The sequence below is a fragment of the Grammomys surdaster genome, unplaced genomic scaffold (genome assembly GCF_004785775.1).
Source record: "Grammomys surdaster isolate TR1022 unplaced genomic scaffold, NIH_TR_1.0 192, whole genome shotgun sequence".
Lineage (NCBI taxonomy): Eukaryota > Metazoa > Chordata > Mammalia > Rodentia > Muridae > Grammomys > Grammomys surdaster.
Genome location: NW_021604637.1, coordinates 3,028,260 through 3,053,197, shown reverse-complemented (window position 1 = coordinate 3,053,197; position 24,938 = coordinate 3,028,260). Strand labels below are relative to the sequence as shown.

The following is a 24,938-nucleotide window of genomic DNA, read 5'->3' as shown; positions in this document are numbered from 1 at the left end:
GGCAATCAATGCATTTCAAGACCTTCTAGGGGCCAGATGTGGTGGTGAGTCCTTGTAATCCTAGTACTGGGAGGCTGAGATAGGAGGACTGGTTGAGTTCAAGGTGAGCCTGGGCTAAAAAATGAGTTCTGGATCAGGCTAGGCCGCGAGAGGCTGTCACCAAGACCCTTCTAATGTATGTTAATCCCAGATTTCCACTGCGGTTAAACTGAACCAGAATACAGGAGACAGCTTGGTGTCAAAGCCAATGCTTTAATGAGTCTCCCTGACAAGTGCTACCAGCCTCCACCGTCCACAGCTCTGAGTGGACCGAGAGTTGAGCTAGCTGCCCAGAGGCTGGGATTGGAGTGCAGTAGAGAGATCTATAGGCTTCAAGCTGACCCTTCTTCTGGCATTCCTAGCAAAGCCACAAGAGGTTCCAGGGGTATGGGGGTCCCCATGGGCACAGGGTGGGTGCGTTCATGTTTGCGCAGATCACTAGCACTCAAGAAAGCTTTAGGACATTGGGAACAGGAGTAGGGACGTACAGAGCTGTGGGTGCGGCTATGCTTACGAAGCCCGGCCCTGTCTGAGAAGCTCTTACCACACTGCGTGCAGGGAAAGGGCCGGAGCTCCGGGTGTGAGCGCTCATGCCTGCGTAGCAGTGTCAGTGTGGAGAAAGTTTCTTTGCACTCACGACACACAAACTGTGGGGGCTTCTCATCAGTCTCCTCACCCCCCACCTCTCCTGCATCTCCTAGGGTACTAGGAGCTTCCCCGGCGCCAGCGTCCTGGCACTCCACATGCTCCACTGTCATGCCCACCACTTGCCACTGTGTGGCCACCACACCCCCAGACTCGGGTGGTATCCCTAGCAGCCCTGCCGGAGCGTCCCCTATGCCTGCACCTGCCACCGGGGCAGCTGAGCCCTCACCTACGACGCCTACAGGCAGTGCCAGTCCCAGTACCAACTCCTGCTGGGGGGCAGCGCCTGTAGTCTCGTTGCTTCTATGGGTACGCTCATGCTTCCTGAGGCTGGATAACACCACAAAGGATTTCCCGCAGGCATTACAGTGGAAAGGACGCTCGCCAGAGTGCATGCGGCTGTGTTTCGTGAGGCTAGCTCGCTCAGCAAACGCTCGCCCACACTCCTCACAACGGAACGGCCGCTGTCCTGAGTGCACCAATGCATGCCGCTTGAGGTCCCAGGAAGCCACAAAAGTCTTATCACACTGCAGGCACTTGAAGGGTCGGTCGCCGGTGTGTACTCGCCGATGCATGGCCAGGTCGGCTGGCTGCCGGAAGTCCTTGCCACATTTCTCACAACGGTAAGGCTTTACACCCTCATGTGCCCGCTGGTGGCGGCGGAAGCTGGAGGGATCAGAAAACATGCGGCCACACCGAGGGCACAGGAACGGCTTCTCGCCTGAATGCGTGCGCTCATGGCTTTGGTAGGAGCTGAGCTGTGTGAAGCCCTTACCACAAGCCGGGCAGCGATAGGGTTTCTGGGCTGCATGGATACGCTGGTGGCATGTGAGGGAAGAGGATCGAGAGAAGCTTTTTCCACACTCTGAGCAGAGGAAGGGGCGCTCACCCGTGTGAGACCTGTGGAGTAATGGAGGACTTGGTTAGATCACAACAAACTCACTCATTCAGCCCTATAGCCTGTCTGGGCGCTAATTCCCTAAGAGCCACAGAGCTGTACCCTAGAGTAAGAAACCCATAGACCTTCTTTCCTATGACCTATCCACATATGTCCCTCCCCTACTACCCTTTGGGTGACTGACTCTACTGCCTACTTTCCAGCTGTACTGGAACATAGGCCAACAGAGCCTCACCCACTCTTGGGGTTCCATCTCTAGTCACTTTGCTCTGCCACCCAGCCTGACCGCTGCTCAACCAGGCACTCCCATCTTTAGACAAATGTCCAGCCGCACCTCTTCCCATTGGCATAGTCTATTGAGATGCTAGTTCCCACGTCCGTCTCCCAGCCGAGGCTAGAGATCGCACCTTTCGTGGTTGCGTAAGTCCTTGAGCTCCGCGTAGGCCTTGCCGCAGCGCTCGCAGCTGTAGGGTCGCAGGCCGGCATGCGTGCGCCGATGCTTGCGGAACACTGAAGGATCAGCAAAGCTCTTGCCGCAGTCAGTACAGGCATAGGGCCGCTCACCTGTGTGCCCACGCTGGTGGATCTTTAGTTTAGAGAGTGTACCGTAAGCCTTGGGGCAGTGTGTGCACCGGAAGGGCAGCTCACCAGCATGGGAGGCCAGGTGCACACGCAGGCACACTGGCTGCATGAAGCGGCGGCCACACTCTGGGCACGGGAAGGGCTTCTCACCAGTGTGGCTGCGCCCATGGCTGCGTAGCTCAGGAGCTGTCTTGTAGGCCTTGGGGCACAGTGGGCAAGCATAGGGCCGGGGCTTGGCTACTGAACCAGATACCTTGTCTCCACTGGCTTCCTCGGCCTTGGGCTCTGTATCCGCCTTTGGCTGGACCTCATCCACCTCCTCTGTGCAGTCGGTAGGAGCATGAGTAGCAGCGTGGCGGGCTGCCCTGGGAGCACTTGGAAATGTCTTTGTACAAAACAGGCACTTATAACGGCGGCCAGAGCGCTTGTAGCAGGGGCCTGGGGACTTGGCCTCTGTAGCTTCCACTTCCATGTCCTTGGTGGGTAGGCCTTCTCTGCAAAAGAAGCAAAATTAGGCCAAAACCCTCAGCATTTTTCACCAAAACCCTCTCAAGATCTCAGAGGTGACCCTATCTTTAAGAAAAATACTTTCATTTTACATGTATGACTGTTTACTGGCCCGTGCCCATGCCTGGTGCCCAAGAAGGCTGTTTGTTCAGTCCCCTGGAATTGCAGTTAAGATGGCTGTGAGCTACCATGTGGGTGCTAGGAATCAAAGGTGAATGGTCTGCGAGAACAGCCAGTACTCTTAACCACTGAGCACCTCTCCAGTCCCAAAGGTAACTGGATCGTACCCATACTCTCCTCCTGAGGCTCTTCACCCAAACCACAGGACCTCTACATCCTTCCTGCTAATGATCCCCAGCTTTGACTCTGTGTTCAAGTACCCCCTGTGATCTGCTCACTGGGGGCAGAATTCAGTAAGTGAGGGCCAGTATTGCAAAAGGGCCAGCTCTATCATCTCCTTAACCTCTATTTTCCAAACCCTTGGCATTCCTAGAACACCTAGGTTCCCTTACTCTCACAGTCTTCCTTTCTCAGTTCCACCCACGGCCTTAAGATCTCCAAGTGTTCAGGAAAGACAGACCTAGATCAAGAGAAAGGAGGAGCCAGCGTTTAGACAATGTTTAGGCTATGTTTGGAGGTAATGGGTCTCCAGTATATGTTGGTCAGTTCTTGGAGAAGCAACTGCTCAGAGAATTCTGACCATGCATAGCTATAAGGCATACCACCCTAGAGAGGAATTTTGGTCCATCCTCTGCACTGGAATCCCTTTCAGTCCTGGCTCTAAAACTCTGGTGGTAGCTCACTCACTCTCAAGGCAGCCTGACTAACTGCTGACAGTCTGAGCCTCTTCCTCAGTCACAGCTGATGTATCTGAGCTAGCGAGGCCTCCTGGGATACTAGCTCTTGATGAGTCCCTACTCTCTGGCCAAGAGCCCAGACAACATCCACACAGCTGCTCCTAGGATCACAGTTGGGAAAAAATAGGATTAACAGCTGCATCAGTCTTAACACCCGCTCATCCTCCCAGAGGGATGAAGGGAAGAGGATTAGGGTAGATCCTCTTAAGAGAAGCTTAGATGTGGTGCTGGGGCAGGGGAGAGTGGGCGAGGAGAGCCAGGTATGCCCGGAAGGTGGCAGCCCAAAGTTCTGTGTTCAGACTTGTACATCATCTACTAGGATCTGCTTATAGACCTGTGTCCTCATCTGTACATCCCAGGAGCTGGGGTGTAGAAGGAAGATGGAACCCATCTAAGAGGACGGTGGGGGCATTGGGGCCTATTCCAGAAAAGGTAATACAGAAGTAGCTTACCTGGTTGACCAATGGAGCCCCTGAAAGGCTCCACAGAGTCAGCACCATACCAGGAAGCATTTGGGGCAGGGGGAGTGAAATTTGAACCCAGAACCTGCTACAGGCCAGATAAGTGCTCTACCACTGAGTCACATCTTTAGCTTCCTAAATTTCCCCAAAAGAAAAAACACAAAACAAAAGCCAGGCTAGGGAGTGTAGCCCAGCAACAAAGGTCTTCACCAGCATGGATGAGGCTCTGCGTGCTCCATGCCTAGAAGAGCAGCTCACATCCACTAAGTGCTTGCCAAATTCCACAGCATCCTAACTTTGTTACATATATCAACACGCCCGTACATCAACACCACAAGAACGCAAGGTTCCAAGAAGCAGAGTTCTGTGCAAACACATATATTCTGAAGGCAAACCATCCAGCTTCGAATCTAGCCTCCACCACTCCCCAGCTGATGTGACTTTTTGTTCAACTCACTGTGTATCTTAGAACCTCAGTTTTCTCACCTGCAAAGTTGAAGTAACAATAGTTTTACCACATGGGATGGCGGTGTGAGGACTGAATGGAATCAGACTGCTTCTCTCAACTACAGTCTTATCAGAGCTCATCAGCTGGGTGTGGCACCTTGCATAATTTCCATACAGCCTGAAATAGGAAGCCCTGACCCCATTTTATAAATGAGAATGAGTTAGTTGAGTTCTGAGAGTAAAGAGACTTGTCAAGTCATACAGCTAGAAACTTAACATGGCTGAGACTTGACTCTTGTGTCTAAAGTTTTTAAGCCCTTGCTCAGAAGTCTAGGACCAGACTGGAGAGATGGCTCCAGAGTTAAGAGTTCAATTCCCGGCCGGGCGGTGGTGGCGCACGCCTGTAATCCCAGCACTTGGGAGGCAGAGGCAGGCGGATTTCTGAGTTCAAGGCCAGCCTGGTCTACAGAGTGAGTTCCAGGACAGCCAGGGCTACACAGAGAAACCCTGTCTCGAAAAACCAAAAGAAAAAAAAAAAAAAAAAAAAAGAGTTCAATTCCCAGCAACCACATGGTGGCTCACAACTATCTATAATGGGATCTGATGTCCTCTTCTGGAGTGTCTGAAGACAGCTACAGTGTACTCTAGGAAGCACACGCTCAATAAATACCTGTCAGTCTCAGGCAGCAGCATAATCATTGGTTCAAAGCCAGCCTGGACTACATAGTAAGGTCCTAACTTAAATAACAAAAATAAGTGGTTAGAGAGACGGCTCTGTAGGTAAGAGCCTTGCTGGTCTTCCATAGGACCTTAGTCCAGTTCCCAGAACCCACAGAGTGGCTCACAACCACCTGTAACTTCACCACATAACTCTCTTCTGACTCCTTGGGCATCTGTAGATGTGTCAAAACACAAATGAAAATTTAAAAAAAAAATTTCTTTTTTAAAAAGCAAACAAAAAGAACCATCATCTAATGAAGTTGATATAGGACATTGCAATCTGTATTTTTACTTCAACATGAAGAATTGCATTAAAGGGCCACAGCATTGGGAAGCTGAGAACCACTGGTCTGGAGGCTATGAACTCAGTTCCCTATACCCATGTTAAGACAGCTCACAGTGGCCAGGCTCTAGTGGATCAGACACCTTCCAACCCCAGTCCTTTCTTCTCCTTCTCCTTCTCCTTTTCCTTCTTCTTCTCCTTCTTCTTCTTCTTTTCGGATTTTCAAGACAGGGTTCCTCTGTAGCTCTGGCTGTCCTGAAACTCAGAGGTCCGCCTGCCTTAGCCTCCCCAGTGATAGGACTATAGGTGTATGGCACCAGGCATGTTTATTTGTGTGTGTGTAGGTATGCAGAGGACAACTGGGAGTCAGGTCTTGTTTTTCAACTTGTTGAGGTGGGTGTCCACAGTCTCCCTTACTGTTACTGTTGCACACGGCTTACTCTAGACTAGCTTGTTGACAAGCTCCTGATCATTCTCCTGTCTCTGTACTCTATCTTCCTATAGCAGTGCGGGATTACAGATGGGTGCCACCAAATCTAGCTTTTTGCCTGGGTTTGGGGGTTTGAACCCAGGTTGTCAGGTTTGTGTGGCAAGTTTTAACTGGCCAAATGATCTCTGCAACCCTGAAATTGGTACTTTAAACAAACTCTGACCATTCCAACCAACACTTAAGAACCAGATATGTGAGCCAGGATATAAAAGGAGAGAGTACTTGCCTGACAGTGTGAGGCACTGGGCTCTACTCTCAGTACCACAGAGAAAGAAACAAAGAAACAAAGAAAGAGAGAAGAGGAGAGGAACACACACACACATCTCCTCAGTCTTCAAGTACTTCTAGGAGGGAAACATTTTTACTACAACTCTATTTTAGAATGTGTTTTTACTACAACTCTATTTAAAAATCCTCACAAGGCAAAAGTGTACACAGCTAATTAAGATGCCCACAGTCAAAACTCAAATCTTCAAACCCAGAGGTTGGACTCTTAAGATCACTTTTTGTTCACTTAAAACCTCCAGCAAAATCAAGACTCTTCCCAGGACAGAGACCAGGACTTTTCTTTGAATAGCACATCTCTAACCTATCTCCCTCTCGCTTAGCTCTGGAAATTCCTTCCGCCCATCACCAGGCTCCATGCACCCCCCCCCCAAGGCCTCCAGTCTTCATTCTAGACTTCAGTTCCTTCCAACCTCAGGTCACTCATACTAACAGCTCTATTGTCAGAACTGCTACCCCTCAGTCTCCTGAGGATCTTTGTATGTCTATGTATTAACTCTTTGGTTACTTCGGGTCTTATGCCCACACACTTCCTCTATTAAGGCTGTCTTTTTTCTTTACAAACTGTATTTCCTCTCTTTGTGTATGTGTATGCACACTCTCTAGGGGGTGTGGAGGGCAGAGGACAGCTTGCAGGAGTCAAGTCTCTCCTGTTACTACATGGCTCTAGGAGGCTAAATTCAGGTCATCAAGCTTGCCCATCTCCCTCCCTCCAAGAAGGCTTTCCTGGGTGCTAGAGAGATGGCACAGCAGTCAAGAGCAATTCTCTTGTTCCAGAGGATACAGATTTGGTTCCTGTTACCCACATGGTGGCTCACAAACACCTACAACTCCAGTTACAGGCATCAGGCATGCACTCGGCGCACATACATACATGTAAGCATAGTGCTCATACACATAAAAAATAGTAAAGGTTTTCTAGTCTATCTTTTTGGGGGGTGGAGTGTGCAGGATCTTACTATGTGGCTCCGGCTGGCCCTGACTCTTCCTGCCTTGGCCTCTTCAGTGCTGGGATTACAGGTGTGACTCCAGTATTTCGGTTCTATTCCTTTCTTTGTGGCACTGCTTGGAAGTGTTAGCTTTGAGACAAAGTTTCACTATATAACCTTAGCTGGCCTGGAACTCGCAGAGATCGGCCTGTCTCCTGAGTGCTAGCATTTTACCACACCTCATAGACTCCTTTAGATAATGATATGTTTATCCTAACTACATTTTAACTTCAAAAAACTTTTTTACAGTGCCATGTGGATCAAATCCTACGTTCAGGCTTACTGCTATGGGCCAGAGATACCATTTGTATTTTATGCACACTGAACTGACTTAGGAGTCTGTTACAGCTGAACGTTCGTCTTCTTCTAAAATTCTTATGCTGAAGCTCTAACCTCCCCCATGACTGTGTTTGGAAACAGGGTCTTTTCAGAAGTAATTAAGGTTAATAAAGCCATAAGGGCAGAGCTTCATGTTGTAGGGTTAGGGTAGTGTTTTGGGGGCTAGCAAGCTGCCCCAGGGGGAAAGGTGTTTTCTGTCAAGCCTGACAACCTGAGTTGTATCCTCAGGACCCACATGGTGAAAAGACAGAACCAATGCCAAGAAATTCTTCTTTGACCTCCACATATATGCTACAAGAACACACAAGATAAAATAAAATACTAAGCATGTCCTTAAAATAAGATATAACAGAAAAGTCAGGCAATTACCACAGACTTAGCTGGTATTTGAAGCCAAATAGTCAGATATGGAAATTCCTGCCATCTGTCCCCTTGACTATTTATTGCATTACTAGCACTAGTATATTTTATTATTTGGTTCTTAATTTTTCACCTCCAGGACTAGGGTCCAGGGAACTCTGTTCTATGCACTTGTTATTCCAAAACTGTTTGGTGGACCAAACACAAACTTCTGGTGGAATTCACACCCAGGTCTATAGCCTCTGCCTCTTCCACGGTAGAAGTTTGTGAGAGTCAGTCACCAACTATGTATTAACTGAAATGCTCCATCTTTACAAGGTTGCAGGGTTCAAGTATGACACTAGTACTCCAATTTGCTGTTGTGACAAAACCCAATGAGGGGAATGACATTTTACTTTCTCACAAGCTAATGAGACTCAGTGCCTCCAAAGCTGGGGGTGGGGGCGGGCGGAGCAGATCAGGTGTGGTTAAAATAATAAAAGAAGCATCTACACATGAGCCTCAAATAAGTCAACATATAAGCCCCACAAACCTTGAGCCTTTTGGTGAATTGATGGAACTGTGTTGCGGTAAATGTTTAATGATATCCTAGGCTAACAACCAGTCAGCTCACAACATGATCCCATTTTTTCCCACCCTCAGTTTCTGTGGCAGTATCCCCATTGGTCAGCAACCTATGCTCCATCAACAATTCACAAACTTTACCACCTCCATATGCAATTCCCTTTGCCCAGGAGCCAGCCCTCGTTTTCCTTCTCCCACGGGAGGATACTTGCATGCTTCCAATACTCCATTCCCCATAAGAATATTTAACAAGCAGTAAAAGATGAGGTGCATCGCGCTCGGGGCCTCGACTTCAGTGGAATAGGGTCCCTGAAGCATATGGGAGTTTGCAGGGCAGTAGGGCCTACCAGACTCTCTGAGGAGGGACAAGACCTGCAGAAACCCAGCGCTCCTCGCTCTCTGCAACCGTGTTTGTGCGGGTGTCCTCGCCAGACAGGCAGCCCCCGCAGAGCGGGGCAGTATGCTGACTCATTTGGAACTAAACCCTAAGATAACGTGGCTTCGGCGAGCGGAACAGGACAGAATGAATGAAGAAGGAAGGGATGAAGAAATGAATGGACGGAGGATCCAGAGCAGGACAAAGGCCTGCAAAATGGCGTTCTTTAGGACCGCGGGAGGGGCAGACAGAACCTCGGACTGGGAGGGGGCGCGCAGCCGCGAAGGGCTTGGCTGGGAGGCCCTCGCCGCTCAAACAAAAGCCCGGAACATGGCGGACTCTAGGACCCCCAGTCCGCGCCGAGCAAGACCGGCAGTCGCGTCCGCTGAGCCTAGGCATCCACAGCGCTGACCGGCGGGCACCGGGCGGGTTCTAGGACCTGCTGGGCCCGCAGCCCGCCCGAGGCCGCTCACGGCTCGCCCCGCCCGTGATGCTCGCGCCTGGTCAACTTCGTCCGATCGGCAGCAGACGGGAAACTGGGGGCACCCCAAACCGCGTCGGTGCCCACTGCCTGAGCCCCTTGCGACTTCCCGCAGACGTGTCCTACCTGGTTCGATTTTCGCAGGCTCCGCAGCTTCGGCAGTAGCGTCTAGCGCCGACAGAGCTCCGGACACTCGGAGAGAGGCTGGCGCTAGGACCCAGCGGGGGGGGAGGGTAGAGGCGGGGCCGGCGATCAGACAGCGGAAGTGGAAGACCGCCTTCCTTGCTCAGGAGGAAGGAAAAACTTACGGAAGCAGCCCCGATTCTACTGAAGCAGAGAAGTATCTTGCGAAGGGTTTCTGGGTGCTAAGGGGATGGGGCGCCAGGCCGATTGACGGTGTACACCCGCCAAGTCGCCGGAAGCGTCTGCAAGAGCTAGGAGGTGGGAAGATATGGAGAGGGCATTCAGGCTTTGTGGTGCCTGAATCCGTTTATATTCCACATTTCCTCTACCAGCGAGGAGTGAACTTAGTGAGGATCCCTCCACGCCTGTCTTGGGAAGAGTCTTTTATGGAACTTCGTGAAAAGTGTCACCAAAGTACCGTAGCCAGGGCTGCAGAATATTTACTATTACTGTGCTGACTGAATAAGCACTTGAACGAGTTTAGCAGCTTTGGACGGAAGTGTGGCTTAAATTCACCAGAACGCCGCGCTGACCTGCGTGGGCGGAGTTAGAGTTGCGCCCACAGCCGAGTGTAATAGCTCAAGCCGCCTGTGAGCTCCGAAATTCTGCAGGTTGAGGCAGGAGGATTGCTCCGAGCTCGAGGCCAGCCTGGGCGACATAGTTAGACTTAATCTCAAAACAAAAAAACAAACAAGATTTGGGCCCACCCGGAACGTAGCGTCGGAAGCGTGTCCGTGTGGAAACACTGCTCGGAGGAGGGACAGGAAGTGTTCCTAGGCGGAAGTTTCAGGGGGGAAGCATTAGCACCTAGGACACTTCCTGGTTCCTGGTAACAATAGGAAGTGTCCGCGGAACTGGGCTAGACTCTTGGCTCATACCAGCTGTGTCCCGGTCCCCCTACCGCCTCCTTTCTCCCGCTTCCTTCCCTCATCTACCACCCCCGGGAACCCTGGCTGAGTGTGCTTGTGTATGAGCTCGAGAACCCTCGCACCAGCAACCACTTAGGGCTCGCGGCTGCAGTTAGGGTAAGGGTCCCAGTGCGCAGGCGCGCTCCCGTTCACGACCTCCAACGGACGCGCCGGCGGCGGGAACCAGAAGGCACTCCTGGTGCGAGGTAGGGATCTAGAGAAAAAATTGGCAGAAAAAACTAGTGACTCTAGAGAAATATGATGGTGGTTGAGTAGGAAAAGGGGACTCGAGTGAAGGAGTTTTGAGAAGTGAGAATTCCAGGAACAGGCTCAGCTTGTGAGATTAGAAATAGTTGTGTTAGGGTCCCAGGAGACTAAGGTCAGCCTCGAAGAAAGGCAAGATGATGAGGCAGAAATGAGTAGCTGCTACTGGGTAAGCGAGGGTTTTGGAATGAAAGTTGCCTCTTGAAGAAGTGAGTTTATGTAAAAAACGAGGTAGCAGTGTTGGATTTAGTGGCGTAAATATACTTAGATTGCTTATCGCGGTGTCACATGCCTCTAATCCCCGCACTTGGGAAGCTAGTGCTACATAGTGAGACCCTGTCCGAATTGCCTCCCCCACCCCCTAATACACTTGTATAACTGCTGTGCTTGGCACATGGTACTGTCCAGCGTGAGTTGCTATCATGATTTAGAGAGGAAGTAGAAGAGAAAATGAAAAGTGTTGGAGACAGCAAGGTAAGGTAGGCAGGGGATAGAAAAGGCAGAGGATAAAATGAAATATCAACCTGAAATGGGATAGGATTAAATATATTTAAAGGAAGTAACACAGACGCCTAACAGGAAAACAGTGTGATGCTGAGAAGCCTGAAGCAAGGTTCATCCCTGAAAGGGCCTCTACCTTCTAAGGAGCTTAGGTGACCACTGAAGAAAGCAGCCACTCTGTCAGTGTTCTCAGAGCACTGGGTTTAACTGACGGTTGAAGAAAGAAGGGTTGCACTTGTGTTACTGTAAGGCCTGGCCAACTGTCGTGGCTCACACTTTCAGTCTCAACTCTCAAGAGTCTGAGGTAGGAAAATGCATGAGTTTACAGCCAGGTTGGGCTACTCAGGGAATTCCAGAGAAGCTTGGACTTCACAGTGAGCCTAGACCATATCTCAAAAACAAAACAACAGCAAAGTCAGAAATAGTTCTGGTTCGTTGTTTAAAAAAAAACCTCATGGATTTTTGTTAGGTTGTTCCAGAATGATAGAGTGCAGAGCCTGAAGAACAGTAAGATCAGTTACATATCATCAGAAAACAAAATCAGGTCTGTCTAGAGTCTAGACTCTAGATTATAGTTTTCCTTATTTCTCTCTGGCTCTAGAGATGACTTAAGCCTAGGGGAACTTTTCTAGAAGTTTGTGCATGGTGAAGCTTTCTGAAGGCACCTCCAGACCTCTAGAGACCAGGTTCCTTGGCATGGATGGTTGGGGAACCTCTTTGTGACATGCTCGTCTAGCCAAGAGACAAAACTGACTCAGTCCTTCCTTTTGACTACTGCTCCCTCTTTCTAGGCCTTGGCCCTTCTGCAGAGAGAATGCTGCTGCCACCTGTCTGTCCCTCCTGAACCTCCAGGGTTTTCTACCACTTTGCCCCATGGAGGACATGCCCCTCTCGTTCAGTTGCTCTGACTGTCAGCGCCACTTTCCTAACCTCCCAGAACTGTCACGGCATCGGGAACTGCTCCATTCAGCTGCTAACCAGGACGAGGAGGAAGCTGATGGCATCCCTCACTCCTATTGCAGTCAACCAGGGAGCTTGGCCAACCACCAGCGGAACCACGAGACTGTTCTTTTCCCCTGTACCACCTGTGGCAAGGATTTTTCTAATCCCTTGGCCCTCCAGACCCATATGACGACTCATGCTCTTGAGAGCCACCAAAGGCACGGACCTCCACATGCCAAGGAAACCACTCCACACCTTCAGAGAGAGACCATGTTCACTGACTCCTGGGGTCAGAGGCTCAGTTCTGGGGAAGGCTGGGAAAATCAGACAAAGCATGTACAAGAGACACGTGAATGGGAATCTGGAGCTGATCCCAGGGCAGCTTCAGAGACTTGGGAAGATTCACATACCAAACAAAGAGAAGCCTTAGAAATTCAGTCAGATTCTAAAGGAAGTACAGAGGACTGGGTACCCACCACCAATTCTGATGGAGCACCACCACTCCCCACTCCAGCGAGCAATCTCCTTAGCAATTTAGAACAGTATTTGGCTGAATCAGTAGTGAACTTCACAGAGGCACAGGACTCTACTGAGCTTCTTCCTGCTGAGGTGGAGCGAAGATACAAGTGTGATCAGTGTGGAAAGACCTATAAGCATGCTGGGAGCCTCACTAACCACCGCCAGAGCCACACACTGGGTATCTACCCTTGTTCCATCTGTTTCAAGGAGTTCTCTAACCTCATGGCCCTGAAGAACCACTCAAGACTCCATGCCCAGTATCGGCCTTACCACTGCCCTCACTGCCCCCGTGCCTTTCGGCTTCCTCGGGATCTGCTGGAACATCAGCAGTCCCATGAAGGGATAAAGCAGGAACAACCATGGGAAGACAAAGAGATGCCTACCACAAATGGACATGCAGATGAAAGGAGCTGGGGTCAGCTGTCTAGACCAGGGGTGTTGAATGGTTCCGGGGAGCTCAGCTCTTCTGGGCAGCTAGACGATGGTAACTCAGAGGAGTATCGGCCTTTCTGTTGTGGGGACTGTGGTCGTACTTACCGTCATGCGGGAAGTCTCATCAACCATCGGAAGAGCCACCAAACCGGTATCTACCCCTGTGCCATTTGTTCCAAGCAGCTATTCAATGCAGCTGCTCTGAAAAACCATATTCGTGCTCATCATAGACCCCGGCAAGGAGCTGGGGAAGACGGTCAGTCATCAGTGTCCTCCGCTGCTCTTATATCAGCTGAGAATACTCCAAAAGAGGAAGAAGTACCCACTGCCAGCCTGGACCATCGTCCCTATAAGTGTAATGAGTGTGGTCGGGCTTACCGCCACAGGGGGAGCCTGGTGAACCACCGCCACAGCCACCGGACAGGAGAGTACCAGTGTTCACTCTGTCCTCGAAAATACCCCAACCTTATGGCACTGCGTAACCATGTGCGGGTACATTGCAAGGCTACACGCCGAAGTACAGTTCCAGGCACTGAAGGTTCACCTAGCCCTGTCAAGAAAGAACAACCTGATCCAGTGGGAATAGAAGCAGCATTCCATGCAGATGAGGAACATGTATGCAAACGTGAAGAAGAGGCCACCAGTAATCCCCCAACAGCAGATAAGACAGTGCCACAGGTGTGTAGCATTTGTGGGATGATGTTTGAAGATCTCAAAAGTCTTGAACACCATGGCATGACTCACAGGGAAGGAGAAAAAAGCAGGACAGACACTACGTTGTCACCAACTAGAACATTTGCTTGCCAGGACTGTGGCAAGAGCTATCGCCACTCAGGCAGCCTTATCAACCACAGGCAGACCCACCAGACAGGCGACTTCAGTTGTGGGGCCTGTGCCAAGCATTTCCATACCATGGCTGCTATGAAAAGCCATTTACGACGTCATAGTCGGCAGTGGAGCAGAAGGCATCAGAAACAAGATAGTAATACAGGTGAAGAAGAAGCCAAACTCCCACCTGTGAGTACCTGGACCCTGAAGTTAGAAAGCGATGAGGGCCCGGATTCTTCCCAAGACCCTTGTGAGACTGAAGACAACCTGGAAAGGGATGGGGACTGTTTGCAGGCTGTATCTAAAGGCAACAAATGTGTGCTTAAAAGGGAGGAAGCCTGTTTTCTGGGTGATAAAGAGGGCACAGGCACTGAGGAAGGACTAGAAAAGAAAGAGGCCTGTTTCCTTGACGACTTAGACATTCCAGGTGATGGGGAGAGCAGTGAAACTGGCTTCTGTGGTAGCCTTCCTGGGGTGGACAGTGACCAGAAGAGCAGCATTTGCCAGTCTGACTCCTCCTCCCACCCTGCTGACACTGACACTGTCTGGAAGGCTGAAGCCACTCACACATGTTCTGACTGTGGGGATTCTTTTCCCCATGCTGCTGGCCTGTCGAGCCATAGGTCCTGCCACCCTCCAGGCATCTATCAATGCTCTCTCTGTCCAAAGGAATTTGATTCTCTGCCTGCCCTTCGAAGTCACTTCCAGAACCACAGGCCAGGAGAGGTAGCCTCAGCACAGCCCTTCCTCTGCTGCCTGTGCGGTATGATCTTTCCTGGGAGGACTGGCTACAGGCATCACCTGCGCCAGGCTCATGGTGCTTCTGGCATAACTGAGGGTTCAGAAGAAGAAGAGGAAGGCACAGCAGAAACAGCCTCTACCCATAGTCCTCCCCTGCAACTCTCAGAAGCAGAACTGCTGAATCAGCTGCAGCGTGAGGTAGAAGCTCTAGATGGAGCAGGTTATGGGCATATTTGTGGCTGCTGTGGTCAGACCTATGATGACCTAGGGAGCTTGGAGCGTCACCACCAAAGTCAAAGTTCCAACAATAGGACAGAGAATGTTCCTAGCCATTTGGAAGGATCAGATGATGCAATAGAAATGGTTGCAGATCATGGCTTTGAGGGCACAGTGACCTCTGTCCCAGAAGAAGGTGGAGATATAAAGTCTGAAGGGGGAGTAGGTGGCACAGTTGCAGACAGCCTTTGCATGCAGGCTGGTGAAAGCTTTCTGGAGTCCCACCCCCGTCCTTTCCAATGTAACCAGTGTGGCAAGACCTATCGCCATGGAGGCAGCCTGGTGAACCACCGAAAGATCCACCAGACAGGTGATTTCATCTGTCCTGTCTGTTCCCGCTGCTACCCCAACCTGGCTGCCTACCGGAATCATCTGCGGAACCACCCTCGCTGCAAAGGCTCAGAGCCCCAAATGGGGCCCATCTCAGAGGCAGGAGGCCCCAGTGAACCCCAGAATGCAGCAGAGGCAGGGCAGGAGCAGGCTGTCATAGGGCAGCTCCAGGAAGAACTTAAAGTGGAGCCCTTGGAGGAGCTGGCAGGTATCAAAGAAGAAGTGTGGGAGGAGACCACTGTAAAGGAGGAGGAGCCGGAACAGGGGTTAGAGACAGGCTGTCAGACTGAGGTTACCTCTGAGCGGCCCTTTAGCTGTGAAGTGTGTGGCCGCACCTACAAGCACGCTGGCAGCCTTATCAATCACCGGCAGAGCCACCAGACTGGCCACTTTGGCTGCCAGGCCTGCTCCAAGGGTTTCTCAAACCTCATGTCGCTCAAGAACCACCGGCGCATCCACGCAGACCCTCGACATTTTTGCTGCAGTGACTGTGGGAAAGCCTTTCGCCTGCGGAAGCAGCTGGCCAACCACCAGCGTGTCCATGCTGAGCGACGCAGGAGCAGGGGCACCCAGAAACTGATTCGTGAGGATCGTTCTTTCAGGTGTGGGGATTGTGGCCGGACTTACCGCCATGCTGGCAGCCTCCTGAACCACCAATGCAACCATGAGAAGGGCCGTTACAGCTGCCCTTTCTGTTTTAAGACCTTTTCTGATTGCACAGCCCTGAAAGACCATCAGAAGCTGCATTCTGATAGTCAACGGAGGCGACAGTCAGGATGGCCTCAGAGGGCAGCAGCTATACACTGTACCCTTTGTGGCTGTGGCTTTCCTGGCAAGGGATCTCTAGAGAGGCACCTCCGGGAGCATGAGGAGACCAAACTAGAGCTGGCCAGTGGCCAGGGAGGCCAACATGATACAGAAGGCAGTAAGGAGAACCTTGATGATGACTGGGGACTAGAGGGCAGGTCAGATGGTGTTGAGTCAGTACTGCAGCTGGAACAAGAAACCGAGAGGCCCAGGGAGCACAGTCAGAGTCCCAGTAGGCCAGCATGTTCTGAAGTCACAGAATCCACACAGGAGGTAGGGAAGGTGGATGGGTGTCAAGGAGACAGAGGACAAATGAATCACAATGGTGCCTGGGTTCTTCAGGATCAGTTAACCAAGCCAGAAGGCAAGTTGGAAGACACTGTCTCCAGGAATCCTTGTCATGTCTCTGAGAGCCAGTCCAACGGTCCTACTCTGAGATGTATGGATAGCTGGAATGGTGCAGATAGCAGCTCTCAACTCCAACCAGAGAGCCACTGCTGTAGCCAGTGTGGCAAGACCTACTGCCAACCTGATGGCTTCTTGAACCCCAGCATTAACAGGAAAGACTGTCACTGTTGTTTGCTCTGTTCCAAAGAGTTCTTGAATCCTGTGACCACTAAGATCCACAACCACATTGCTGCCCAGAGCTTTGCTTGTAGTAACTGTAGCAAAGTGTTTGAGTCCCACAGTGAACTGGCCACACACATGAAGACTCACACTGTTGAGCACAGTCAGGTGTCAAGTCAGACGGAGGAGACCAGAGATCCACCAGCTGGGTTAGTAGAGGTGGATCTTCCTGGTCCAGGGAAAGCTCGGGAGGCCCCGTCCGGACTTCCTAGAAACCCAGAAGAGAATGGGGAGCCAGCTAATGGAGGACAAGAAATAAATTTCACAGCAGCCGAAGACAAGGAACGTCCCTTTTGCTGTGCTCAGTGTGGGCGTTCCTACCGCCATGCTGGTAGCCTGCTAAATCACCAGAAGGCCCATACCATTGGACTCTACCCCTGTTCCCTGTGTCCCAAACTTCTGCCCAACCTGCTGTCTCTCAAGAACCACAGCAGAACCCACACGGACCCCAAGCGCTACAGCTGCAGCATCTGTGGCAAGGCTTTCCGAACCGCTGCCCGGCTTCAGGGCCATGGACGGGTCCATGCACCCCAGGAGGGACCATTCACCTGCTCTCATTGTCCTCGCCACTTCCGCCACCGAATCAGCTTCCTGCGACACCAGCAGCAACACCAGGAAGAGTGGACAGTATCTAGCTCAGGTATGTGGGGTGAGTTGGTTGGGCAAAGGATTGAGAGGATCCAGAAAGAAGTGGGCACAGAGGAGAGAACGCATGACCCAGAGTAGGTGAGGGAAGCAAGCAAAAGAGAATCATGTGGAATCTGAGTGGCAGGAGGCTTGGACATGCATTGACCATCTAGTTTGAAAAGGTTGCCTTTGAGCCATTGAGGTTTGAATCCTGCCTGAGTCAGGAAGGTGGACACTGGGGTAGGTTGGGCAGTGGTGTGAACTCTGACATAGCCAAAGCGGAGTGGCTTTTTTCTTTCAGTGAGCATCTGAGAATCCTGATTTAGTCAGTAATGATTTTCAGAGGAAAAGGATGAAACCATAGGCTTTGTCAAGGTTCTGGTCTTTCCTAGAGTGGGCAAGAAGCCAGGGAGTCAGAAAGGAGAAAGGTGGGAGGGAGATATGGCTCAGTGGTTAAGAGCATTAGCTGCTCTTCCAGAGGTCCTGAGTTCAATTCCCACCAACCACATGGTGGCTCACAACCATCTGTAATGGGATCTGGTGCTCTCTTCTGGCGTGTCTGAAGATAACCATACTGTGTACTCATATATACATAAAATAAATAAACTTTAGAGACAGACAGACAGACAGAGGATTGCAGACTCCTGATTGTCATACAGATAGTGGTCTGCAGGTCTAAGGCAGAGGTGGGCTCTCCTGCTCAGTCTGTGACTTCTAACTGGCTCTTCTATGGCTTTACTGCTGACTTAGCCAGTTTGCTGGGTCTTTGGCCGGTACTCATTCTTCTGTCTTCTCCTCCTATAGTTTGTCTCTGCCCTTTTTCTTGAAAGTGAGGCCTTTGGTTCTTCCTGTGGGTGCTACATTACATCTTTGTGTTCATTCTTTGGGGGGGGGGGGCGGTTTTGGTTTTTCGAGACAGGGTTTCTCTGTGTAGCCCTGGCTGTCCGGGAACTCACTCTGAAGACCAGGCTGGCCTCAAACTCAGAAATCCGCCTGCCTCTGCCTCCCCAGTGCTGGGATTAAAGGCGTGTGCCACCACCGCCCGGCCTTTGTGTTCATTCTTTTAGTTAATCTTAACCTTCTTCTGCTGCAGATCTTATAGGAGCCAACCCAACCACCCTCTGTGCCAGCACCTTCCCCCAACACACCCCTTTAACTGAAGAACTGACTCACACATAATTGTTTCTTTGAAGCCAAGCCCGGTTGAGCAGCAACAGTCATTAGTCCCTATCTCTTGTCCTCTATCACAGGGAATCTCCAGGTGAGCTGGTCTCCACCCAGCCCACTGAAGGGTCAGGCTGTGGAGGCATGGGGTAGTCTATGTACTCAGCAAGCTGTAAGCTCACATTCCACATCTAGAGAGGAATCCATTTCATCTATAGCCACCATGGGTGGTGTCCCTGAAATGGTATGCCCTTGCCCAGAGCTTGACTGGGAAGGACAGAATAATGGTGATGGTTTCTGAGGACTGAAGAAAGACTTTCTTGTAACCTCAAGTACAGTGAGTGAGGGGCCTGTTAGCCAAGGCCGCAAAACTAATTGGGAGTTTTAGTATTCATGGGCTTGGTTTGTTTGGTGAGGGAAAGAAAGATGCTGGGCATGATACCTGGGGCCTCACACACAGAAGGCAAATACTTGAATACTTAGCTATTTATTCCAGCCTCTTACACTTTGTGCTCTCAGGGTGTGTTGGGGAATGGCTTGCAGGGCTGGAGAGGTGATTTAGGTCTCCCTCAGTGTCCTCTCCTTCTCTCCCTAGGAGCTTCAGTGGCACCAGCAACAAGCAGAGGGGACTCCTCTACAGCCTCACTTCAGGACTCCTCACCCCGGTGGCCTGCGGACCTCAATCTCTCCCTCTGAACTTCAGGTCTCCAAAGAACAGTTCACTGAAGTTAGGGGTGCAGGCAGGGAGAGGCTTGCTCTCCACATTTTGCTCAGGAGTTGCTTGGGCATCCCCATCTCCTCTTCCCACAATGAGGACCCTGATCTGGCTTTTTTCTCGTAAAGAGCATGAGGTAGTCTTCATGTCTGTGCCCATGAGGGATGAAGGCTCTCCTTCCCAACCCCTTGTCACCATGTTCTTCCAGGGCCAGGCTCTGCCAAAATGCTGGGATAGCCAGATCTAACCCAGGGAGAGGCAGATTCAGAGAGTACCACAGGTGGGAAAGCTGTCTGTGGCAGGGGAGCCTTTTACTATAGTTTGTAACTTATTTTCTAAAATCTATTTTGTAACAATTTAAGTTTTAAAAAAGGAAAATTGCTCCCCACCCCCCCACACACCTCCAAGAAAAAACCAACTTTTTTTTTTCACAACAGCTACTGGTGTGGTTGTATCTGAAAGACTGGATAGGGAATACTGAGACATCTCTGTTGGAAAGCAGAGCTGGGCACAGGGTCATGGTCCCACATGGAAAGCATCTCTGGGTAGGCTCATTCCCAGCCAGCCACCCAGCAGTTGGATCTGCCTCAGGGCTGGGAACCACAAGACAAGGAGGGGAAGAGCAGGGGTGTAGAACTGGGTGTTGAAGTGGGAGTTGCCTGGTGTTGCTGGCGTCCTGTGAGTAAACTAGAGTCACCAGTCAACAGCTGGCAGGGTGGCCTGTGAAAAAAAGAAAGAAAATTAGTTTGGCCCCATTCCTATAGCTTTATTATTTCCTTTGAAGCAGCAGGATCCATCTTGGCCCCCATAGTGTATGGGAGACCTAAAGACCAAGAAGCTGAGACCCCTGCTTCATAAAAGTCCAAGTGGCTCTGACTATTGCCGTCCTCTACCCCAGGCAGCTAAGATGAGTAAGAACAGGGTTCCCCTAGATGGAGCCAAGGCTGAAGAAGAACAGGGAGCATACTTAAGTTGACCAGGCAGCTTCCAGGCTCAGGCTCAGGCTCAGGCTCCTCGGCGAAGTAGACCTGCCAGTCTAGATTGTTGACCCAGTCCTCGTAGGCAGGGAGTGCTGCAAAAACTGCAGGCTTTCCGGAGCCTTGGCAGGTGTCTCCAAAGCTGTGCAGTCCAGCCAGGAACCATGTGCCCCTGACCTCATGTACAAGTGGTGCCCCAGAGAGGCCCTGTTAGGGAGCAGGTTACACTTGGTAACTTCCTGCAGCAGGTAGAAGGGGTTTGGGAGCTGTGTGGGAGCCAGCTGACACAGAAGGGTTTAGTTTCAGATGAGAAGCAGGGTTAGCCACGCCTGGCAGAGAGTCTGTTTATGAACTGGGGGCTGGTGAGAGAATACCAGGGCTCTCCTGAGGAAGGTTTGGGAATTCCAACTCACCTCACAGTGAGGTGGCTCACCCACAACAGTGGTGCATACCATCCCTGGCAGAATGGGAATACCCGTGCTCCCAGGAGCTGCCTGTTGTCTGCTACAGGCCATTGGCCCCAGGACTGTCACAGGTACTGTCTGGAGGTAGTTGATGCCTGTAAAGCAAAGGAAGAGCCTCGGTGCCTCAGTTGCCTCCAAGTTCAATGGACAACCGCCAGGGTCCCTGTTCCTATGTACCTGCTTCTTGGGTCAGCCCGAGAACCCAGCCATGTTCACCATCAGGTAGGTGGTGGTCAGCATAGGGCAAGCAAAGGGGCCTTAGGCTAGGGCCCAGTGTCACAGGCTGAGCGAGCAGCAGGAAGGCCACATCATAACCACCTTCTGGGTGGATGTAGGCCCCATGTAGAATGAGTTGCTTCAGGCCCCATTCCTCTGGTCCAGCCCCCAGTCCTACACTCCATTCCTCTAGGGTTTGGCGCCTGTGGTGAGAGGAGGGGTTGACAGCACTGAGTGACAGAGCTGAGACAAGGGGCACAAAGGAGAGAGACATAAGGCTCACCCGATAAAGCAGTGAGCAGCAGTCAGCACCACCACCTCTGATACCAGGGCTCCACCACAAGCCAGCTTCCCATGGTGCTTCAGCCTGGCATCCCAGGGCCACTGAGAGAGGGCTCCTGCCTGAGGTCCCTGACTCCTCAAGGAGCCACATGCTGGAACAGGTGAATGACATCGTCCAGTTTATTAAGCAGTCACTGCTAGGGCCTGTGCTGAGTGAGCGCTTCCCCAAGTTAGCAAATCTTCCTATATACCCTTTGAAGTTGACTTTCAGCCTCATTACCAAAGGTAACCAAACAGTTTAGCCTAGAGCTCTGTAACCCAAACCAGGTAGGCCACTTGGCATTCAGAGCCAATGTGCATGCTTTTAATTCTCGTGTCTTGACAGTATCCATGCTAGTCTTACCGGGAACGGATCTGCCCAACACCTTCCCCCCTCCTCCCATCTGCACTTTTCCAAGCCTGTACCAGCCCTAAAACCCTGAATACCAGAACCCAGCTTCCTTCCCAGGAATGACTTTGCATGCAATTTGCATTGCAGTCATTGCCCTGTTTCACCTTCCTGGATCTCTGCCCTGGAAACTTGCAGCTTTCCCCCTGAAACCAGCCAGATTTCAGAGACATTTGTATACCCAAATCTGTAAAACTCCCTGGCCCCAGTGGGGCTGTTTGTATCTCAGGAACTAAAAGGGGCCTTAGCAAACCTCCTGGTTCTCTGTTGGCCACAGCTAGGCTCAGAGTCTGAGCTGAAGTTTGTTTCCTTGTCCTTCTGCCCACTGCTGAGGAAGTCCTGATGTGGCTTGGGTGGCCCCATACACCCCAGTCCTGATAGCCATGTTCATACCTACCTACACAGCTGTTCTCATCACTCATCTTCACAACTCCTGGGTCCTGCACCAAGAAAGCTGCCCCGTGAACATGAGCCTGCAGCCATGAACTGTGTGCTGCCATGTCAGTCAGCAGCACAGGGGTGTCCTCTTGGGCACATCTTGATGTGAAACTAATGATCCCAACCTGGACCCAGTGTCCATCAGGTTCACGGCACATCACAGGTCCCCCAGAATCTCCCTGGAGCCAGGAAAAGAGCCAAAAGCAGAGACACCTGAGCCCCAGTACTGGCCAGATGCTCCCCAGCTGTACCTCTATGACCCTTCTCTGAGGACTGGGCCCTTAGCCCTAGACTAGACCCTCCCTCCCACCCTGTATTTCTCATCAGACCTGGCAGGGTCCCTGTACCCCGGGCTGTGCACCCCCACACAGCATCCCAGGTCTTGCTGGGTTGGCCAGCAGCCTCTGGTGCAACCGATTGTAGAGACAGTTACAGGTGGGGCGGCTGATGAGACGAAGACGCAGATTCCTTAGGGTCCTAGAAACTGGCAAAAGAGAGAATGTTGAGTCTAGCTCTGAAACAGTGGGAGAAGGAGGATAGCGCAGTTAGGAACTGATCCTGTGTGAGGCTGGGCAAACAAAGTGCCTCTCTAGACTTGTGTCTAGAACAGTACTTACCATCACTGGTGTTCTGGTCCCAGCCAGTGGCCCAGCAAGAAGCTCCAAAGGGGAAATGGTGGGTGGGTTGGGGCAAACATAGGGTTGTGTGAACTGTGGGGTGGGTGAGCTGGAGCAGGGCCAGGTCCGATCCCTGGCTATAGTGGTTATAGGTCTTGGGCAACTGCAGGGCAGCAACTCCCACCTCCTCAGCACCCAGGCTCCGCCCCTCCTGCTTGAGAGAACCTAGGACCACGGACCAGGAGCTCAGTTCTGCTGTGACCATCCTGAAAGGAGAAGAGCAAGGCCCAGACAGCTGAGTGCCAGCGGAGATGTGACAGTGTGGAGAGGAGCAGACGGGAGGATGAACAGATACAGCACATGGCTTTCAGCACAGTTCCCTCCTCGCAGTCTCCGTACCATGAAAGACTGCTAAGGTTAATCTGGTAATGTGTCTGCTACGTGGCACATTTTCCGTAAATGGAACTTGTTATTTTAGAGGCAAAAAAGTCTTGTGAGGCACAGGGACAAATCCACCCTAAAATCAAGAGCCTGAACCAAAGTGTGACTCACTTTTCAAAGCAGTGAGCAGCTGTGAGGACCCAGGTATCTGCCACCAAGGAGCCACTGCAGATGTGTACACCCTGCCGTCTCACACTGGCCTGCCAGGGCCATTCACCAGGTAATGTGTTGCCTTCCTGAGGCTCTGGGGGGCCAGGACCACGCTGCCCGCATGCTGTGGAGTAAGGGTGAGTCATGCTAACTGCAGACACTGTCCTGACCTCAGGATCACACAATACCACTTCCCCTCATACATGAGTACAGCCCAGGTCCCAATTCCCCTTCACTTACCACGCTGAGCTGCTTGAAGACCTAGGAAGAAAAAAACACAAGATGTAGGAGTTCCTTAACTGCCCGGCCCAGGATACGAGAAGGGATGAGTTGAAGGACAGGCCCTGGGTCCTTATCTATGACTGGCTACCTCACCAGCCCCTCCCAGAATGAAGACATTTATATGAGGCGGAAAAGCAGTTTTTATTGGAGCCCATTCAGAGTACACAGCCATTAATTCCCTCAGCTGTGCTCAGCACTCCTGAGCCAAGGAGTGAGCCTGAGGTTTACCTTGGGAGTAGGCCAAGCCTCCTCCAGGCTTCTGAATCCCTAACTCCTGCCCTTACCACTGAGTCAGAGAGGTGGCCTGTGTATGTGAAGAACATTAGCTTAATTGTCCCTTCAGCTGTGGAAGCCTCAGAAGGTAGATTAGAGGTCTGTGTCATGTCCCAAGTGAGTCTCGCTCCACCCCATCCTAATGAAACAAACCGTCTCCCTTTCCAGTGGGTCCCTGCCATGCCTGTAACCCATCACAGCCCCTTTCAAATAGGTCTGCTGTACATCTGAGGCAGTCGGTGTGGACAGACTCTAGCCAGTGAGGCCAGAACATGCCTGAGGTCATTCTGGAAGTAGGGGCTAAGAGAGGGGGCAAGACACAGAGAGGGAAGGAGAGAAACATACACGTTCAGACAGTGATCTCAGATCCTTCCCTTTCTAACCCTGCCATTAGACTGGTCTCAAGGACATTTAGCTTTTCTGTACTTCAGTTTCCTCACCAAGATAGAACAATGGCAGTACTTAAAGAAATACTGTAAAGATAAAATATATTAACAGGTTCTTCCAAAGTGCTGTAACTTGGCCCAGGAAAATCACAGCCATCTGGCTGTGTGTTACCTCCCCTCAGCACCTCACCCCCAAGAGCACTCCTTCCCCAAAAGACACACACACTCACACACCAAGGACATCCCAGGGAGACTAGCCCCCTCAGGATCCCTTACATACCAAATTGCAGGCTACTGGGGCAGATGAAGGCTTAGGAGCCCTCACAGTGCCACCCCCTCCCTCACACATGAGTGACTTACCCTCTATCACGACCACAGCTCCCACAATAAGCAGCTCTGGTCTCCAGGTCTGCTTCATGCTGCTCCAGGCCACTCAGTGCTCAGGCTCTCAGAAAGGCCGCCTGGGTCTCGCTGGCTCCGCCCCTGCTCCGCCCCCAGTCAGCTAAGAGTCAGGTGTCACTTTTCCTGGGCTGGAAGAGAGCCAACAGCTCTTAGCTTGGGGCCTGTGCTTGTGTGGCCCTTAACCCTCTCCGGCTCCTGTTACTGGCCATACTCCCCTAGTTCAAATCCTAGTTCCTCCATTTTCTGTACCAGTGACTTTGAACAATGAAGTTATTTGTGCCTTACCTGAAAAACTTAAGTGTTTACAGGAGGCAGGGGGACTCTGGAGAGATGATCAACAGTTAACTGCATGACCTGGTTTAATTTCCAGCACCC

At 51.4% G+C, this 24,938-nt stretch overlaps 3 protein-coding genes across 6 annotated transcripts; 1 reads left to right on the top strand and 2 right to left on the bottom strand.

Moving 5' to 3' along the window:
- Positions 1-232: 232 nt before the first annotated feature.
- Znf668 (zinc finger protein 668) lies at positions 233-9,498 on the bottom strand. Its single transcript, XM_028769363.1, has 3 exons — positions 9,450-9,498; positions 1,990-2,658; positions 233-1,584 (listed from the first exon to the last, which is right to left on the bottom strand). Exons 2-3 carry the CDS (start codon positions 2,634-2,636, stop codon positions 372-374), a joined length of 1,860 nt encoding a protein of 619 aa, XP_028625196.1. The 5' UTR covers positions 2,637-2,658; positions 9,450-9,498; the 3' UTR covers positions 233-371.
- Znf646 (zinc finger protein 646) lies at positions 9,452-19,625 on the top strand. Of its 4 annotated transcripts, none has more exons than XM_028769361.1 (3): positions 9,452-9,764; positions 11,971-17,321; positions 19,068-19,625. In XM_028769361.1, the coding sequence occupies exons 2-3, from the start codon at positions 12,053-12,055 to the stop codon at positions 19,166-19,168; spliced, it is 5,370 nt and encodes a 1,789-aa protein (XP_028625194.1). In that variant the 5' UTR covers positions 9,452-9,764; positions 11,971-12,052; the 3' UTR covers positions 19,169-19,625. The 4 variants fall into 4 exon arrangements, with proteins under 4 accessions (XP_028625194.1, XP_028625192.1, XP_028625193.1 ...); XM_028769359.1 differs by having other exon boundaries at positions 9,452-10,531; XM_028769360.1 differs by lacking the exon at positions 9,452-9,764 and adding an exon at positions 10,525-10,620.
- Prss53 (serine protease 53) lies at positions 19,587-24,916 on the bottom strand. Its single transcript, XM_028769364.1, has 11 exons — positions 24,522-24,916; positions 23,461-23,481; positions 23,182-23,344; positions 22,630-22,895; positions 22,342-22,496; positions 21,972-22,191; positions 21,128-21,278; positions 20,806-21,047; positions 20,578-20,723; positions 20,155-20,371; positions 19,587-19,907 (listed from the first exon to the last, which is right to left on the bottom strand). Exons 1-11 carry the CDS (start codon positions 24,577-24,579, stop codon positions 19,888-19,890), a joined length of 1,659 nt encoding a protein of 552 aa, XP_028625197.1. The 5' UTR covers positions 24,580-24,916; the 3' UTR covers positions 19,587-19,887.
- Between the last annotated feature and the right edge of the window lie 22 nt (positions 24,917-24,938).